This window comes from Gigantopelta aegis, chromosome 2, assembly GCF_016097555.1.
Source record: "Gigantopelta aegis isolate Gae_Host chromosome 2, Gae_host_genome, whole genome shotgun sequence".
NCBI classification, from domain to species: domain Eukaryota; kingdom Metazoa; phylum Mollusca; class Gastropoda; order Neomphalida; family Peltospiridae; genus Gigantopelta; species Gigantopelta aegis.
In genome coordinates this window covers 20,661,180-20,680,388 of record NC_054700.1, presented here as the reverse complement: position 1 = coordinate 20,680,388, position 19,209 = coordinate 20,661,180, and the positions used below count along the sequence as shown (strand labels likewise).

Below are 19,209 nucleotides of genomic sequence, written 5' to 3'. Positions count from 1 at the left end.
CCGTAGCCAAACAATTAAATATTTATTTAGTGGGAGGCATCCACTGAAAAGAAAACCGAATCTCGCTTTCATATGTCAGACTCTTGAGCCTGTTACTGTATATTTAAGCAGTGACTGAGTTAACGCTAAGTTATGAGACACTAGTTCGTATTTTTAAATAAAAATAACTATAATCTGCATTTATAAATAATAGCATTAATTAGAAATATTATATATTGGTATGTAAGCACCTTACTGTTGGACCCATGAGAAAATAGTTCGGATAAAACAGCTCTTAGAAAATAACCAGTCATGGAGGTTGTTTGATAATGTGCGCGAAAGGATATGACGATTGAACTAACAAAAGTCATAATCGTAATGGAAAATGGCCACTGGGTTGAGATTAAGTCATGTAAGACGCAATTAATGTACTTACATGTCATCATTCTGACAGTAGTACAATATCTAACAGTAGAACCATGGCAATATTTGGCTATTTGCGTAAGACGTAAACAAAATGTGTATTTCCGGGAACGAATATAAAAAAAAAGCTTGTTTTGGGTTTTTTTTTACGTAGGGGCGTGTTCCCGGAACAATACAATGTACAGAATGTGAACAGACATTTTCATCTGCAGTTTACCTATGAAATGTCAATAAATGTCCACCTTTAATGAGCATATATCATTAATGCATTGATAAAACCTCACGTCATACGATACGAAATATGTTTTTCGTCTTAAAAAGGTTTAATCTATTTCTTGTTCTAATTGATCAAAAGCAATCGGAATTTATGTGCATATTTTTATATCGGTTTTGCTTTCACTACACCTATATGCCCCAAACGTGTATGTCGTTTACAGTGCAATACCTAGCTTAAAATATCGGGGACAGGGAAGTAAAAATAATCATAGCATACTATACTGACCAACAAAAGAAACGCAAATATTAATATAGATTTCTTTAATTTATTTTAAATGAGCATTCCTGAGTTTGCTGCATTTTAAGATGTTTCCTACTAATAAAATATTTCTACGATTAAACTTACATATTAAATATATTTTCTTGTTTAGAATATCAGTGTCTTTATATTCAATGTGTTTCTGGTCCTCTTAATATTTGTAAGAAGACCAAACTGGATTTTGTCTTCAAATAATTTCGTACGTATGAAAAAATTATATTTTAGGAAATAAAATGAAATTTAATGTAGTACAAATATTAGAACGATCAGAAACACGGTTAATATGCAGCCACTAATATTTTATGCAGAAAAATGTATTTGATATGTAATTACAATCGTTAAAAAGTCTCTGTTAATCGATAACATCTTAAAAATTGCAGCAAACTCGGGAATGTCCCTTTAAATTAAATCTATTGACATTCTATTTACTGAAGGATCTTCCCAATGAGTGTGAACATTGCCAGCGTACCCTGACAATGCGCCACATTTTGTAATCATCTGAAGTCGATGACAAAAAATATCTTTGGTGAAAGAAATGTAACATTTAGTGAAATATCTTTAAAATATCAGTGAAATAAAAGTGTTATCAGTCACTCAGTGACGATAACACATTTTACAGTAAACATTTCACTATTTCACTCTAAAATGTGTTATCGTCACTGTAGAAAGTGTTATCTTCCCTGCAAGAAAGCCGGAACTATTTTACTGCTGGTATTTTAAAAATAAAGGTAAATTGCCAAACGTTATATAATAAATAGAACATTTCATGTTTTTGTTTTTTTTCAAATATGATTTATATCTCATCTCGTGAAGCTTGCAATCATATCACACTCGTCGCGACTCTTGAGATATGATTGCAAACTTCACCCGATGAGATATAAATCATATTTGACAAAAAAACATGAAATATCCTCCATTTAACTTTTAATTAATTTTAAAGTTTTAAAAATATTTTAATCTCTATATAAAAAAACCCACATTTAAATTATACTTACCTAGATATTTGTATCGTATTCTATTTTCCACACAGCTCTTTACACTGCGTTTTTACATAATTATATATATTTTATATTTTTAATGTAAATCGTATTCACATACTCAGATGATAATACTTACCATTGTTTGACACCCGATAGACGATGTGTATTGTTTGTGCTGAGGTGTCGTTAAACATTCATTCATGAAATAAAATGCATTAAAATTTTCACGTTTCTTGTGTTGTTCGGTATATTACTGACAATAATAAAAAGTCTTCTCCAACAATACGGCCACATTTAATTTTAAATTAAATCTTTATGGGTGTAACTGTCCCTTGCCCCCCCCCCCCCCCCCCCCCCTACACCATACCTGTTACTTCGTAACATGCATAAAAAATGGAGAGAAAAAAATTCAAAAATGCACCTTCAAATTCGTAATAATCCGGGTCTTGTACGTTGAAATAGTCTTGGGCGTTTCGCCGAGCACTCTGATCAATGTCAAGTCTGCAATAAACAAATGACGTCATAAAAACACAGACAAAAACAAAACACAAGTAAGAGGCACATGGACTAAATGAATAAAATATGTTACAAATATATCGTATAAAGTATAGTAAAAAAACAAAACCCCATGCAATTAATAATTAGAATATATTTAAACATTATAATTGACTTTCAGAGATTTGTGTTATAGCTGGAGCTATCATGCCAATTCATGTGTGCTGCATGATACCTTCTGGTAATCAAAATTAATGCAAAGTTGCAAAATATAATTCTTATTTTCACTACACTATTTTCGAATGGCAAAATAACATGAGTTGCTAATTGTTTTATGTATTTTATTTTCACTCACATGAAGCCATTAAACATACTCGAGCCTCAGGTTTATAGCTCAGAATGGTCTATTCCATTGTTTTCTCAAAACAATTACTATCATCACATTTTCCCGGAAGTTACCTTCAACGTACTGGCAGAGCCTAATCCTATCTACCATCGACTATATATGAAAGGTGTTCACACCCTGACCCGCTCCCCTAACGTCTCGGAAGAAATATTTGCTGAGGAGGTGGTGGTGGTGGACGGAACCCACCCATCTCTTTGAAGCTACAATTGTTTACAGGGTAAAATTAGGCTATTCATATAGATGCCCATGGACATTGTAGACAATGGGATACACTAGGTTCATATTCGAACCCCCACCCCCACCCCCAGCGTTCTAGAGAGCTCTACGCCCCAGATTTGAGGAAGTGACGTACCGGAAGAGTGATTTGAGGAGTTGCGTCATCTCGTTCTCAGTCTCGTGCCACATGGTTGCGCAGACATAGATCTTGGGCACGATTTGCTCGCGCTGTTTGCGCATGGCGTCCGTCGAGTTGCTGTCCATGGAGGCGTCATCGTTGAAGGCCATCTCCTTGAGGATGCGCTCCTTGTCGTTACGACGTCGGTTCAGCAGCAGAGACTGCTCGATGAGCGCACCGCAATACATGGGCAGGACGAACAGTCTGGCGAGAAACAAACAATATTATATTATACGTGAATCTCCCTATCTTTGTATCTGTATCTGTATATGTATTCGTCTCTCTCTCTCTCTCTCTCTCTCTCTCTCTCCTCCTCTCTCTCTCTCTCTCTCTCTCTCTCTCTCTCTCTCTCTCTCTCTCTCTCTCTCTCTCTCTCTCTCTGTGCCTCTTTCTGTGTCTGTTTGTCTGTCCCTGAGTTTTGTGTGTGTGGTATGTTATACGAACACAGTTTGTATGTGTGAGGTGTCTCTGTGCTATGTGTGTGTATACATATTATGGTATGTGTGCATATGTTTGTGGTTTCTGTTTAGTTTGTGTGCGTGCATGCGTGTGTTTGTCCAACTGAAATATATATTATACATCTTATGGAAGACCAGACGTATTTATTATGTAACATATAATGAAATATTTGAAAATATCAGTGAACTAATAACCCTATCAGTGACTAGTGAAATTAAGACCCAAAAGATTGTTATCATAGTTCACGAGGCAGGACCAGCTAAACGTGGTTGAGCACAATACCCAATACACTGTTGATTTGTCACTTGGAGATGCATCTGAAATATTTCTAGCCCTGGTGTACGATTGAATTATGGCAGAAACAATAGGTGACAGCTTATTATCTATAAAGGTGTGGGGTTAGGGTTATTTAGGTGCAGATCTGAATATGTTTATTTGATTTTGTTTGCTCCTACAACCAATATCCTTCAAGCATTGAAATAACTTTTCCATATGATGTAATCCTTTGTATTGTTGTCCGGCTAGTTCAGTATTTTGCTTTAAGGGCGCAGCCAAAACGTTTTAACCCCAATTTTCCCCTTTTTATACTTTTGGCGTTAATATTCAAAAGTTCCCCAATTTGTTAGGTTATCCCTGTCCCGAGTCAGACCCCCGATCCTATCGGAGGCCGGACTCGGGATAGGCGTGTTCGAAACCCTAGTGGGATATGCACACGTTAAACCAGTTACTAAGCTAAGCTAGTTGAGTATAGCTATGGGTATTTTTTCAGATGGTTTCTATTTAAAAATATTTATTTACACTTTAACTTACATATATGTCTTACATTATAGTGATAGCCATGTGCCTTTTGCTCCGGTTTTTGGTGTATAATTATTAAATATGTATATTCAATACTGACAAACAAGTATGTTATTGTTGAGTAGTTAGAGGATTAACTATTTTTAAACTGTTTCATTCAACCATAAATGTAAACACCTTTTAAAATGTTAGTTTACTACATTGCTGCATGATTATTATACATGCTAACATTTTAGTAAATCAAATGATAAGTATGGATATTTGGGGGGGGGGGGGGGGGGGGGGGGGGGGGGGGGGGGGGGGGGGGGTAAGAGAAAATAGATTGTTACGTATTGCTGTTGCCACAGTTCAACTCGCCATCAGTGTGCAAACGCTCCAGAGGCTAACTGCTTGAAGTAACAAACCATCTGTTAAGTGTGTGTTGGTCTCAACCATTTTCCAGACCTGTTTTCAATATTGGCTCCTGATCTATTCTCGCTTTAATGCTGCCCGAATACCTTTAACTAGTTAAATATCGTGCAATCCTGCCTTTGACTTTAAACAAACTTTCCTGAGTTTGTTGCCATTGTAACATATTTCCCACTAATAGAGCCTTTTTAAGTAGTAAAATTACTTACTCAATACATTTTCTTGTTTGTAATATCAGTGTCTGTATATTTAATGTGTTTCTTGTCATCATAATGTTTGTAGTCGCCACAATTTGTGTTTACCTCCAAATAATTTTGTATGTACGAAAAAAACAAAATTAACAAAAAGAAATTACGTTTGAGCTAACTGAAACATTAGAAAGACCAGAAACGCATTGGGTAAACAGACATTGATACTCTAAAGAAAGTGTATTTAAAAATACAAGTGTAGTCATTACAAATGTTCTGTTAGTCAGTAATGCCTTAACAATGATAGCAATCTCAGGGCAGTATCTTTGAACATTATTACATTCAGCTATTCCTACCTTTCAGTGAAGGCAAGTCTGGGCGCTTTTGGCGTCCAGATGTAACGAGTAATCCACAGCTGTGAGGACCACCACAGCCCGAATCCCAGTCCCAGATGCCATATTAACCACTTCCGTTCCGGCCCTTGCCCCGTGCAGGCCCACATTAGGAAGTCCTCCATCAGTTCGGTCCTTTCCGGTTTCAGGTAGCAGACGGTGATGATGGTCGCCACGGAAACCGGGGTAGCCAAGCTGAGCGGAATCGCAAACGAGAACCTCTGCATGCAGAGCTTGCAGGCAAGTCTGGCGAAGTAGTAGCAGAGTCCAGAGGCGACGATCTGCATGAGGAAAGGCATGTATGTCCACCACTGCCGCCAGGGGTCGACGTACTTCGTGTCGCACACCGTCTCGTTGACGTTCCCGTTCATAGTCCTGTTCTGGAGCGAGCAGTTGAACCTTTCCATGACCATGAACGGAAGGTCGTCTGCGGTGATCGCGTTGCCGATCGGCTGGTCGGAAACGGCGATGGGTGGAGCCGTGGTTATCGGGATGGAGAGAATCTTAGGTTCCAGGGTGCTTGCGTTGGACATTGTGAACTCTGCGGGCGTCTCGAACAGGGATCCGAAGGTGACGTGGACCATACTGAGGTTCGGGACCAACAGAAAGGCGAAACCGAACGTGAGGCCGACTTTCCAGAGACTCGAGAGGATGTAGGATTTGACGCGGACTCGATACAAGTCGTCCTTGTAGTTCTTCACGGGGATCTGTATGCACCCGATCCGGATGTCCTTGTCGATGAAGTTTTCCCACCAATTGGTCGACAGGAGGAGCATGGCGAGCGGGATCTCCCAGGACATGTCCGATAACGAGTACGAAGACAGCCAAGGCGTCTCGCCAGTCTTCGGCAAGGTCCGGGGAATCTCGTTTGATTTTTCGTCGTCATCAGCGTCGGTGTGTTTGACACATTCGGATTTCATGGAAGCGAGGACTATCACAAATGCCGACAGCTGCATCAAGACAGCCAGGAAGTCCAGTATTATTGTAGCCACTTTGCGTTTGGCGTCTTCGGAGCGTTTCGTGGCGAACAGTCTGAGAATGGAAGGCAGGGTGCACAGGGCGTTCATGAGCAGAAGGCAGCGCACGGTGTCCAGACACGGCAAGACGCGGAAGAGGAACAAGCAGAGACCAAAGGAGTGCAGCGTCTCCATAAACAGAATCTGAAAGAGAGAAGTACATACACATTTATTTTAGATTTCAACAAAGGAGAGAGAGAGAGAGAGAGAGAGAGAGAGAGAGAGAGAGAGAGAGAGAGAGAGAGAGAGAGAGAGAGAGAGAGAGAGAGATGAGGGCTTACGTAGACAGAGACCAGAAGAAATACACAGACAGAAATACAGAGAGAGAGAGAGAGAGAGAGAGAGAGAGAGAGAGAGAGAGAGAGAGAGAGAGAGAGAGAGATATGAGGGCTTACGTAGACAGAGACCAGAAGAAATACACAGACAGAAATACAGAGAGAGAGAGAGAGAGAGAGAGAGAGAGAGAGAGAGAGAGAGAGAGAGAGAGAGAGAGCGAGAGAGAGAGATGAGGGGCTTACGTTGACAGAAAAAAAACACAGATATATATATAGGGCTACGTAGACAGAGACAGAAAGAAATACAGAGAGAGAGAGAGAGAGAGAGAGAGAGAGAGAGAGAGAGAGGCGGGGGCGGGGGGCTTACGCAGAGAGTGAGAGAGAGATATACACGGACAGAAAGACATACATGGACGGAAAGACATACATGGACGAATAGAGACAAAAATAGACGGAGAGAAAGAGAAGACTTCCTGCTACTGCCACATAGGCTACTCCAATCGAAAAGCAGCAAGAACTATTTTATAACACGGCCTTTAACATTGATACACACCCCACACCTCTTGAGGTTATTTGATATTTAGTACAGAAACATTACGCGTGGTAAGGTTTATGAAACAAGCAATGGAATGAATGAATGTTTCCAATAGTCAAACATATAAATACCGTTATTAAATTGGGATGACTGGATTTATCTTAGCAAACAAACTACTGTTAGGTTGCAGGTTCATAGAACAACTTAAAAAAGTTAAACAATATTTAATATTTAAATATTGCGTGAAACTAATTTTAAAATTAATCAAGTAAACCTACTCCTGACCTTAATTTTTGTTATAAAGTAACATCATATTTAGAAAACCATTAAGCTATAGCAGAATATGTCATTATGCACAATAAAGTGATGGAAAAACTATTACTTACCCACATAATATTTCCAAAGGACGGTCTAGGTGAGTTGCCAAATAAGGCCTTGAAGAGACATTCAAAAAACGTAATAAGGTAGGGAAGACATACTATTGCTATAACCATGTACACGAAGCGGTCTCGGTTCTCCCAGCCCTGAAAATATAAAACATATACAGAAATTTAATACATTCGTAAGACAAATCGATGTGGTGTTAATGTTAGTACATTCGCAAGACAAATCAATGTGGTGTTAATGTTAGTACATTCGCAAGACCAATCAATGTGGTGTTAATGTTAATACATTCGCAAGACCTATCAATGTGGTGTTAATGTTAATACATTCGCAAGACCAATCAATGTGGTGTTAATGTTAATACATTCGCAAGACCAATCAATGTGGTGTTAATGTTAATACATTCGTAAGACAAATCATTATGCTGTTAATGTTAATACATTCGCAAGACAAATCGATGTGCTGTTAATGTTAATACATTCGTAAGACAAATCAATGTGCTGTTAATGGTTTCATAACAAAAAACTATTCTTGAGAACCAACCTAGCCTCATGCTTCTCTATTCTGCCCTACAATGGACGAATGCAGAATCTGCAACATTTTCGAAATTGAGATAAGCCATCTATTGGCATTAGGATAAAAATTGTTGTCCTATGAACCAATGATAAAGTCCTTAACACCATGCTTTCATTATGAAAACAGTGAATTAAATATTCAGTATCTGCAAACTAGGTAATAAAACAAGAGAAAACAGCAGTGTCTTCACTTACTGCAGTCTTACTCTGCAATTATACATGCATGTTTTAACCTTTCAACTAGACCTAATATGTGTTTGTGTATGTGTATGTTTGCTTTTAAACTGGGGTGAATAAAAGTAGGAGCGGGCATGACGATGCTCTTATGACCTGTCATTTAAAATTGGAATTGGATAAATGTTGTGACAAATGCGCCCCCTCCCCCAAAAAACAACCTGTGTTCTGGCTTTAACGGCCATTTATAACCGATTTCGTTTGAATTTAAAACAAAAATACCAGTAATACAGGTTTATATATGTGGCCCACATCCCCATTTCAAACGTATCTCCCATGAAACTCAAATTTGGAAACATTATTTTTCCGTTAACCCATCAAATATGGACAATTCATTTTGACAAAATATATATACAGAGCCCCTCCCCACCTAAATTTTACGACAGTTATAATTTTATTACATATTAATTAAAAAAAAAAAATTACGATCCCCTCCAAACCTCCCCCAAAGTCCCATTGGCATTCCGCCTCATGTCATTGCCCCCCCCCCCCCCCCCCACCAATGGATTTTCTGGATCCACCACTGATATAAATATTGTGGGGGAAAAATTAATATTTAAATAAATAAACTAGGTCCATACTTCGTCTTATGTCCAAAAAAAAAGAAGTCTTATTTAAATTATAAATGCCTTTTTTGTAACTGAAAGAAGTGTTTTATTTAACGACGCACTCAACACATTTTATTTACGGTTATATGGCGTCAGACATATGGTTCAGGACCACACAGATTTTGAGAGGGAAACCCGCTGTCGCCACTACATGGGCTACTCTTCCGATTAGCAGCAAGGGATCTTTTATTTGCGCTTCCCACAGGCAGGATAGCACAAACCATGGCCTTTGTTGAACCAGTTATGGATCACTGGTCGGTGCAAGTGGTTTACACCTACCCACTGAGCCTTGCGGAGCACTCACTCAGGGTTTGGAGTCGGTATCTGGATTAAAAATCCCATGCCTCGACTGGGATCCGAACCCAGTACCTACCAGCCTGTAGACCGATGGCCTGCCACGACGCCACCGAGGCCGGTCTTTTTGTAACTGCTCAGGATTTTATTTTACTGCACGTTCCCCACCCAAGTTCTTTTAGGTTAAGTACGGTACTGATTTTGATTACTAAATAATTCGGAAACTAAAAGGTTACCTGCTTTGTGTTTCCAATAGCGTGGGTCATTAACAGCAGACTTCCTTTGCTGGCAAGCGCACTGGACAAGACACAGAGGAAAATAAATAAATAGGCGAATACTTTGAGCGTTTTGGCGGCCACTTCAAACCAGTTGGTCGTAGTTTCGTAGATCGTCTCACTACGTCTGGATACCGTCTTGAACACATCCCATGGCTGGAAGCTGAAACAAAATACAACACAGTTAGAGGAATTCATTATACAAGACAAGATCCTTTTTGTTTCAAATTTGCAAAGTAACAATAAACCCTGGCTCCATAAAAAAAAAACCCGACAAAATAAACAAACAAACCACCTAAAACAAACAAACAATAAAACAAACTTTAGAATATCCATTATCAATAATTGTTTTTATTACTATCTATTTTTCTTAGTAAAAAAACAAACAAGTAACAAATAAAATACAAACACAAATTAAAGCAGAAAACAGGAACAGGAACAAACAAAGCTACATATTCACTGTAAAACGCATAGGTTAAAAAACAGTAAAACATAATTTTGAAATCTGTTATGTAGTTTATCAAATACATGTAGCAAACTGGTTACAAAAAGCGTTTCCATCAGTAATGTTACATTAACTAACGAAATCTCAGTTGATGAAATCTGTATATATAAAGCATGTAGATAACAGAAATACGTTTTGAAATTCTTTTCTAAAATATGATCGTATTGCCAGTCTTTACGATTTTACAAATTATCTTGTTCACCTAAAATTGTTCAGTTAATTACCTTTCAAACACCACACGCACGCACGCACACACACACATACATACACACACACACACACACACACACACACACACACACACATACATATATATATATATATATACACACATATATAGGTAAGAGAAACAAAGAATGCTTGTGTACAAATATCATTTATTGTCATATATTACAACATGCAAAATCCATCTCAAACTTCATGCTATATAATACTGCCAGAGAAAAGCCAAAGTCGATGTTAGAATATCACTAGCTATATGGTATATGATGAAATCACAAATATACCCAGCAGAAGCAAGTTATTGATGTGTGGATTTGTATTGTATTGATGAGTATCAGTTTCCTTGTGTACGCGTATTGTGGGTATATACATTTGTCTTGTTTTGTCTGTAAGTTGTCCTATGTATGTATGTATGTATGTATGTGTGGTTGGTTGTATGTATGTATGTATGTGTGTGTACGTGCGTGCGTGCATATATATATATAATATATATATATATATATATATATATATATATATATATATATATATATATATATATATATTTATATATATATATAGCCAGTGCACCACGACTGGTATATCAAAGGCAGTGGTATGTGCTATCCTGTCTGGGGTGGTGCATATAAAAGATCCCTAGCTACTAATGGAAACATTGTAGCGGGTTTCCTCTCTAAGACTATATGCCAAAATTACCAAATGTTTGACATCCAATAGCCGATTAACAAATCAATGTGCTCGAGTTTTGTCGTTTAACAAAACAAAGTTTAACGTTTGTGTGTGTGCGTGTGTGTGTGTGTGTGTGTGAGAGAGAGAGAGAGAGAGAGAGAGAGAGAGAGAGAGAGAGAGAGAGAGAGAGAGAGAGTATTTGTGTTCGTTTATGTATACATACATGCATGTATGCATATATATGATACTTACGTGATGTATATAACCTCATTATTATGGCCATGCTTCATGCAGAGGAAATGAATATATATTTGCTATGATATATGCTATAATATAAGTTAAATACTATGTTTCTACCTTTCTGTTCTTAGACTAGTTTTGATTTGAAATGTTGGATGGAACGGTGGTATGGACTTTCTGAATAAAGATAAAAATACCGTGGATGTTTCAATACAATAATAAATATAAACTACATTTCACAAAATAAATGTTTTTGTAACTGGTGCTAAGCAAGAGATCTTGAACTATCACATATTGTCTTCCGCCGATTCGTTGCCATTTGATGTGATATGTAAAATATACACCACGTCTATAACCCACCCAACCCCCAGAAAAAAAAGAAATCGAAAAGGAAAAAAAAAAAAAACAAATAAAACAAAGTAACACCACATCACAACCGTCTTCCAAAAACAACGATCCCCCTCCCCCCACAATTTAATTAAAAAATTTTTAATAATAAATAAAATAAAATAAATACATAAATAAATAAAAATATATTTTTTATTTAATAAATAAATGAATAAATAAATAAAATAATAAAAACAAATAAATAAAATGAAGGAAAATAATAAATAATAATAATAATAATAATAATAATAATAATAATAATACCCCGAAAGATAAGTAATAGATTAATATGACAAAACGTTATGAAGGATTTTCATCCTTTGGGTGTACACAGTTGAAAAAACTGGTCACAAATCGGGTGTTGCATAACTGTTGCACACATCAAGTAGTCGAACTGATCGGGGTATAAATATAAACAAACATTCTGAGAGTACTGTTAATTACTGGACACAACATATTTTTGCATCTCCTAACTTCAAGGGCCATAACTCTGTCAAACATGGGCCAATCCCCATGAACATCAGACGATCTGTAACTATATGATAATGGGGCGGGATTTAGCTCAGTCGATTGAGTGTTCGCTTGAGGTGCTTGCGGCGCAAGATCGAATCACCTCGGTGGATCCATTCAGCTGAATGGATTTTTCTCGTGCACCACAACTGGACAAAGGCCATGGTATGTGCTTTCCTGTCTGTGGGAAAGTGCATATAAAAGATCCCTTGCTGCATTAGGAAAAATATAGTGGGTTTCCTCTAATGACTACGAGTCAGTATTACCAAATGTTTGACATCCAATAGCCGATGATTAATTAATCAGTGTGCTTCAGTGGTGTCGTTAAACAAAACAAACTTCTAGACTTCTATATGATAAAGCCTCTTAAAAGCTATACAGAACATTTTAGCATTGAGAAAACGTACGGAAAACAGTATGTGGGATAGACGGACAGATGGAAAGATGGACCAACTTTTCATTGCCAGTATCGGTCATATTTATGTACTTTGTTAATTTGTCAAAATTTCTGTTATTTTAATACACAAACAAAATATTATAGTAAAAAAAAGAGAGTAAAATGATGTAAACTAACCTATGCAATTTTTTTTATTTGCTTAGCTAGTTTCGACACACCTTAACACACTAATGCTTTTGTCATTACGATATGCCTATATAACGTCATCAATGGTCTGACGTCACGACACTGCTAAACACTCTCATGGATCACTAACTATATATACTGACACCCTCCCCTTTAATACTATCCTGTTCTCTGATCCTTTTGAAGGAATTTTCAAATCATGGTTTTGGGTTATCAAATAGCATTTATTATTTCAATATGAATTATTTTACTTTTGAACGTCAACACAAATATCATAATTATGCTGCGAGATATCTGACATAAATCAGAAGACCAATACACGGATACAATTACAGACTGTTCCAAAAGTAAGGATTTGTTTTTAATGTATACATGGACACCAGAGAACATTGTTTAAATTTATTTTAAAAATTAAAGTGACTTTTGAAAAGTCTGTGCATAGCCCCATCACCGACGACCCTGATTATGAAACATGTTTGGAACAAGTGGCATGTACTTTGGAGAGGGCATGCCACCAAACCCCCACCCTATACATCCCACACCCACCCCGTTAGCTACGCCAATGGGTAATACTTGAGGGATGCAAAATGTATCTACCATTTAATCAAAATAAACTGCCACATCTCCAATCAAGACTGCTTACAGAACGGATTTGTATTGGAATAAACCGCATACGTGTATAATATTTTAATATCTTTATTTATTTCTACTCTTAACATTGGCATCATACTGGGTCAAAATATATTGTGCTAAGTTGCTAAAATATTTTTTTTTTTTTTATATACATCTCTATAACCATCCAAGCATAATAATACTTGTTTTATATACAATTTAGGCTACATGCATATCGAAGTCTAAAGTTACCGTCTATTAATACGTCATGTCCATTTTACGGATAATGACGGTACCTACATATTTGAAATGGTAGACATTAAGTAAACATAATTTTCAGTATGGATCATTCAGAACATTTGGTCTTAATTAATCTGAATGTGTATAGCTAGATACTGCTATTTAATTTGCAACCATTTTAATCTTCGTTTAATACAGAACCATCTCTAGTTTTGTTTTAAGTTTTTGTTCTATTCACACAAAAAAACCATACAAGTTTAATAATATACTATTTTATATATTTATTCATTTTTAATCCGGATATCTCATTTTCCATACTTGCTTCGTTCTTATATTTCTGTGTGTGATAACAATAAAGATATTAGCTACAATTCACCTACTTTATAAGGTTTTAAATATCTTTCTGTCGCGGCATCTAGTCGTTCTCACATGTTTTGGGAGCGGTTTTTTCTTGTTTTTTTTGTTTGTTTTTTTTTGTTGTTTTTTTTTTGCTTCTAACCGCAAAGCAGAATTAACTTGAAAGTTGTAGTATTTATACCGTGCCTACTCAGCTAAATTAAACAAAATAAGCGTCTAACCATTTGAGAATACCAGATTATTTCTTTTTCAGAAACCCACATCCCATTCATTCTTTTTTCCCCCATTCTTAAGGTTTTACGCTAAATTGACAGAAAATTTAACCAGACCTAGAAGATTCGAGTGTTGTGCTAAAAAATATTTTTCAAATTATGTATTTTTCCCATTTAAAAAAAACCCAATCAAGTTATTTGTTAATTTTAGAATGCTGTTTTCGTTTTTGTTTGATTCCTTCTTTTTGTTCTAACCGCACAGACGAATTAGCGAGAACGTTTTCGGTGCGGTATTTACACCGCACCTACGCCGCCAAGTCTTAACCAGTGATTAGAACGCTTATCCGGGGTTAAGCAAACTTAAGGCTTAAGAAAATTTGCAGAAGAATTATTAGATGCCACCTTAAAAAATGCATTTTTCTCTCTCTTTTAAATCCTGACAAACACGCTGTTTGCAAAGATGGCATTTTTTAAATTAATGGAAGTTGTGTTCTCAGCAAAAAATAAATTGCGTCTTCTAATTTCGTTTCATTCGTCGTTAGGATTATCTTTGTGATTACGAAACTAATTTGTTAAGCTTTGTGTCGTTTGGCGGATTTAGTTCACAGCGAGGCACTCCTCGCCGCCATTTTGTTCGGTGTCTGCACTAAGAACACCGGGTCTTCTTGTTGATTTTCCCACAGCGTTAAACGAAAAAGACAAAAAAAAACAAAAACCCAGACCATTTTTAAAGTTATTAACAAATTAGATGCATTCAGAAATGGAAATATGTATCCCAAAAGTATCTATACATCATACAATGAACATCTGTATTCCAGTAATAGGGGCCTATATGTAAATGTATTCAAAACGGAATTTCGTAGTCTAGATATATTTGTTTATAAAATTAAAATATGTATTCTAGCATATTTTGGATTTACAAATATTTATAATGAAACACGAATAGTCGATGATTAAACAATGTGCTGGGGCTTTGTTTAAGAAGCATTCCTGTTTTTCAAATGTTGTGTATCTTCGCAAGAATAAGAATATTCTGATGCAAGAAACAGCTTAATATAAACATTTTCCCAAGTTTAACGGCAACAAAATTTTCATTTGGCTTTTAATTATTACGAACAAAAAAAGAAAAGAAAAATGTTTCTAACCTGTCACCGCCAGACATGATATTATCTGGCCAATTTTATGAATACATCCCAACGAAAATTAACGAAATATTCCACACAAAATTAATATGATTCCAAACTATCGTCTGTTCGGTAAACTCCATTTTTCACCACGGGCCGTTCCCCGAGATGTCTCATGGGAAGATTTTAGATCAGGTTAAGCACGGATGATGTGAACTCTCGTCTGCGGTGCGCACTGCACGATGGGAACGCTTCGATGATGCGTAATGTCTCAGGATTGCACGATCAATAGGCCTTCCTGTTAGTCTTCTAAGGATTTGCGGATTTCCAAACAAACAATGTTTACTTTTATTGACAAAAATGCGTCTCTGGCGAATTGTTGTCACATAAAAAATATACAACAAACGTAAGACTTCACTTGAAGAAACTGAGCTGGCTGGTTCGTAAAGTGAAATGTAGCGGGAGAAAAAAAAATGGAAGCAAAATTTGGTTTTCTATAAAACAAACCACATTTAATGTTGTTTTTAAACAAAATATTAGAATAGATAGAATATTGATAGTCTAGTAAAAGATGATGGTTACAAAAGTTAAATGTAACATGTTACACGGATGACTGATTATATCCAAGTTCTAGCAAAATGTTCAAACGTGAGTATTCTGTCAAGCGTGTTAATATTAGTATATTTTTATGAAGTAGTAACCACTTTAAAGTCTTTGAATCTGATTGTGAATTACTTTGGAAATATTATCAATATGATTAACAAATGATTATTTATGAACAAATAAAATAAAAGACCAAAAAAGCTACAATAGGGATTTTCTAGGGAGTGGGTGCAACGTAAATAATTCCATCTACACCATTTTAACATAGATTAATATGTTACACACACACACACACACACACACACACACACACACACACACACACACACTAAGATGTGCTAAGATATTCATACCACCCCATCCCACCCCAGAAAATCGATAAAAACTGGATTTTTGGTGGAATTCAGAAGTTCGACGTGGTGCACATTCCAAAATCCACTGTTTTTGATGATATTTGTAAACCAAAATCAGTTTGCAGCAATTGATTAATTAATAATTAAATAGTGTTACAGTTACTATATAATGAACAATTAGAATCTACCATATTATGTTTAAAGTGTAGGTCATTGGGTTTTGTTTGTTTGTTATTGTTGTTGTTTTTGTTTGTTTGTTTGTTGTTGTTGTTTTTTGTTGATGGGTTGTTGTTGTTGGGGTTTTTTTGTGGGTTTTTTGTGGGGGGTTTTTTTTTGGGGGGGGGGGTTGGAGGGTCGGGTTTTTTTTTAGTGTGTTTAGTGTTACAGTTATTATACAATGAACAATTAGAATCTACATTACGTTTAAAGTGTAGGTCGTTGGGTTTTGTAGTTTGTTTCTTTTCTTTTGTTGTTATTGTTGTTTTTGTTTTGTTTTTTGTTTTTTATTGTTGTTGGGGGGGTGGGGGGGTGGGGGGGTGGAGGTTTTTTAGTTTGTTTTAATATTAAAACTATATGTAAACATTAATGAGGTAAAAAGAATTAAAATCATTTAAAATTTTTAAATGATATAATTATTATTAAATTTTAAAATTATTTTATAATAATATATAATACTAATTGAATAGCATTTGCTAATCAATACTAATTGTCCTGTATTAAATACAAATATTGTAATAAGCCTTCAAATAAAGAATAATCTTAAACTAACAGTATATATTAGCGCACTAGAGAAGTATTTTAACCATATTCCTCGATGTCAGCAATGTCGGAATCTACCGAAATCAACCGGAATACCACATCCCTTATTAATTTGAATTAATTGATTTTGACTTGATTTTCAGTACTTATATTGAATTTAGGTTCAATTACGTTGTCCTGAGAAAGACGTCAGGTGAAGTGGCCCTATATCTACCAAAATCAACCGTTAAAACTCTATCTTGGTGGGAACAGGTACCGGGATGCGAGCTCAGTACCTAGCAGATTTAGATACGGTGGTTTTTGTCACCACACCACACAACAGACAGTGAAAGCTTTTATACATCTTTTTAAATAGCAATCATTAGATGGTCTCGGGTGCAAAATAACACAAACACAAACAAACACACACACATACACATGCACACACACGTACGCACACGCATGCACGTACACACAGATAGACAGAGATACAGACAGACACACATACACAGGGAGAGAGAGACAGAGACAGAGACAGACAGGCAGAGACAGGCACATAGACTGAGGGGGGAGGACGAAAAAAAAAATCTCAGACCATAACAAAAATTTTAGGGTACTGAATGGTATTTTACGACGGGTCGCTACTGTTTGCATCTTTCATGTTACTTTGACTCCGCCCTACGACGCAAGCGCCGTCTTCTGGGAGGTGGGTGGCTTAACGCCCCGGTGTAAAGAGGTTTATCCCGACCCCGTCTAACCCGAGGCTTATCTCGGTTCAGCTAAGCTATAAGTAAAGTTCTCCACAATGGCGGCCATCTGACACGTTCCTCTCAATTAAGAAGAATGTTGGCGCATCTCGACTTTTACAGTAGCGCCCTCTGGTTTTATCAAAGTTCGATAACTTGATCTATCTTAACAACATATTGAAAGGTGGCGCTGTGGTTAAGCCATTGAACTACAGGCTGGTAGGCACAGGGTTCGCAACCCGGTACCGGCTCAAACCCAGAGCGAGTTCTTAAGGGCTCAGTGGGTAGGCGTAAGGCCACTACACCCCCTTCCCTCTCACTAACCACTAACCAACTAACAACTAACCCACTGTCCTGTACAGACAGCCCAGATAGCTGAGGTGTGTGGCCAGAACAGCGTGCTTGAACCTTATTTGGATATGAGCACGAAAGTAAGTTGAAATGAAAGAAGGATACCGGCCTCTGTGGCGTCGTGGTTAAGCCATTGGACATAAGGCTGGTAGGTACTGGGTTCGCAGCCCGGTACCGGCTTCCACTCAGAGTGAGTTTTAACGACTCAGTGGGTAGGTGTAAGACAACTACACCCTCTTTTTTATCACTAATCACTAACAACTAACCCACTGTCCTGGACAACCAGCCCAGATAGCTAAGGTGTGTGTCCAGGACAGCGTGATTGAACCTTAATTGGATATAAGCACGAAGATAAATTGAAATGAAATGAAGGAAGAAGGATTTAATAAAATCACTATTTTCAGCTACTTGAAAATAATGCAGAGATCATATGGAAGGAAGGAAGGAAATGTTTTATTTAACGACGCACTCAACACATTTTATTTACGGTTATATGACCTTTGACATATGGTTAAGGACCACACAGATATTGAGAGAGGAAACCCGCTGTCGCCACATCATGGGCTACTCTTTTCGATTAGCAACAAGGGATCTTTTATATGCACTATCGACAGTCAGGATAGTACATACCACGGCCTTTGTTACACCAGTTGTGGAGCACTGGCTGGAACGAGAAATAGCCCAATGGGGCCACCGACGAGGATCGATCCTAAACCAATCACGCATCAAGCGAGCGCTTTACCATTGGGTTACGTCCCGCCCCCAGATCATATGGATACCTAGTGACATTGTTATGATGATGATAATAACAAATCCAAAATAGTAGTAGTACAATAAACAATACTACTACTACTACTACTACTACTACTACTACTACTACTAATAATAATAATAATAATAATATTATTATTATTATTATTAATAATAATAAAATAATAATAATATTAGTAATTATTATTATTATTATTAGTAGTAGTAGTAGTAGTATAATAATAATAATAATAATAATAATAATAATAATAATAAAATAATAATAATAATAATAATTATTATTATTATTATATGGATTTGTTATTATTATTATTATTATTATTATTATTATTT

At 36.5% G+C, this 19,209-nt stretch overlaps 1 protein-coding gene across 1 annotated transcript in view; it reads right to left on the bottom strand.

The window, feature by feature from the left end:
- Window positions 1–19,209, bottom strand: part of LOC121387679 (chitin synthase chs-2-like) — a 163,521-nt gene that overhangs the window by 18,771 nt on the left and 125,541 nt on the right. Inside the window, exons 20-24 of the mRNA XM_041518871.1 lie at window positions 9,615–9,816; window positions 7,670–7,807; window positions 5,422–6,617; window positions 3,171–3,416; window positions 2,339–2,418 (exon numbers count right to left, since the gene is read on the bottom strand). Coding sequence (XP_041374805.1) covers window positions 2,339–2,418; window positions 3,171–3,416; window positions 5,422–6,617; window positions 7,670–7,807; window positions 9,615–9,816 — 1,862 coding nt within the window. The remainder of the gene's footprint in view (window positions 1–2,338; window positions 2,419–3,170; window positions 3,417–5,421; window positions 6,618–7,669; window positions 7,808–9,614; window positions 9,817–19,209) is intronic.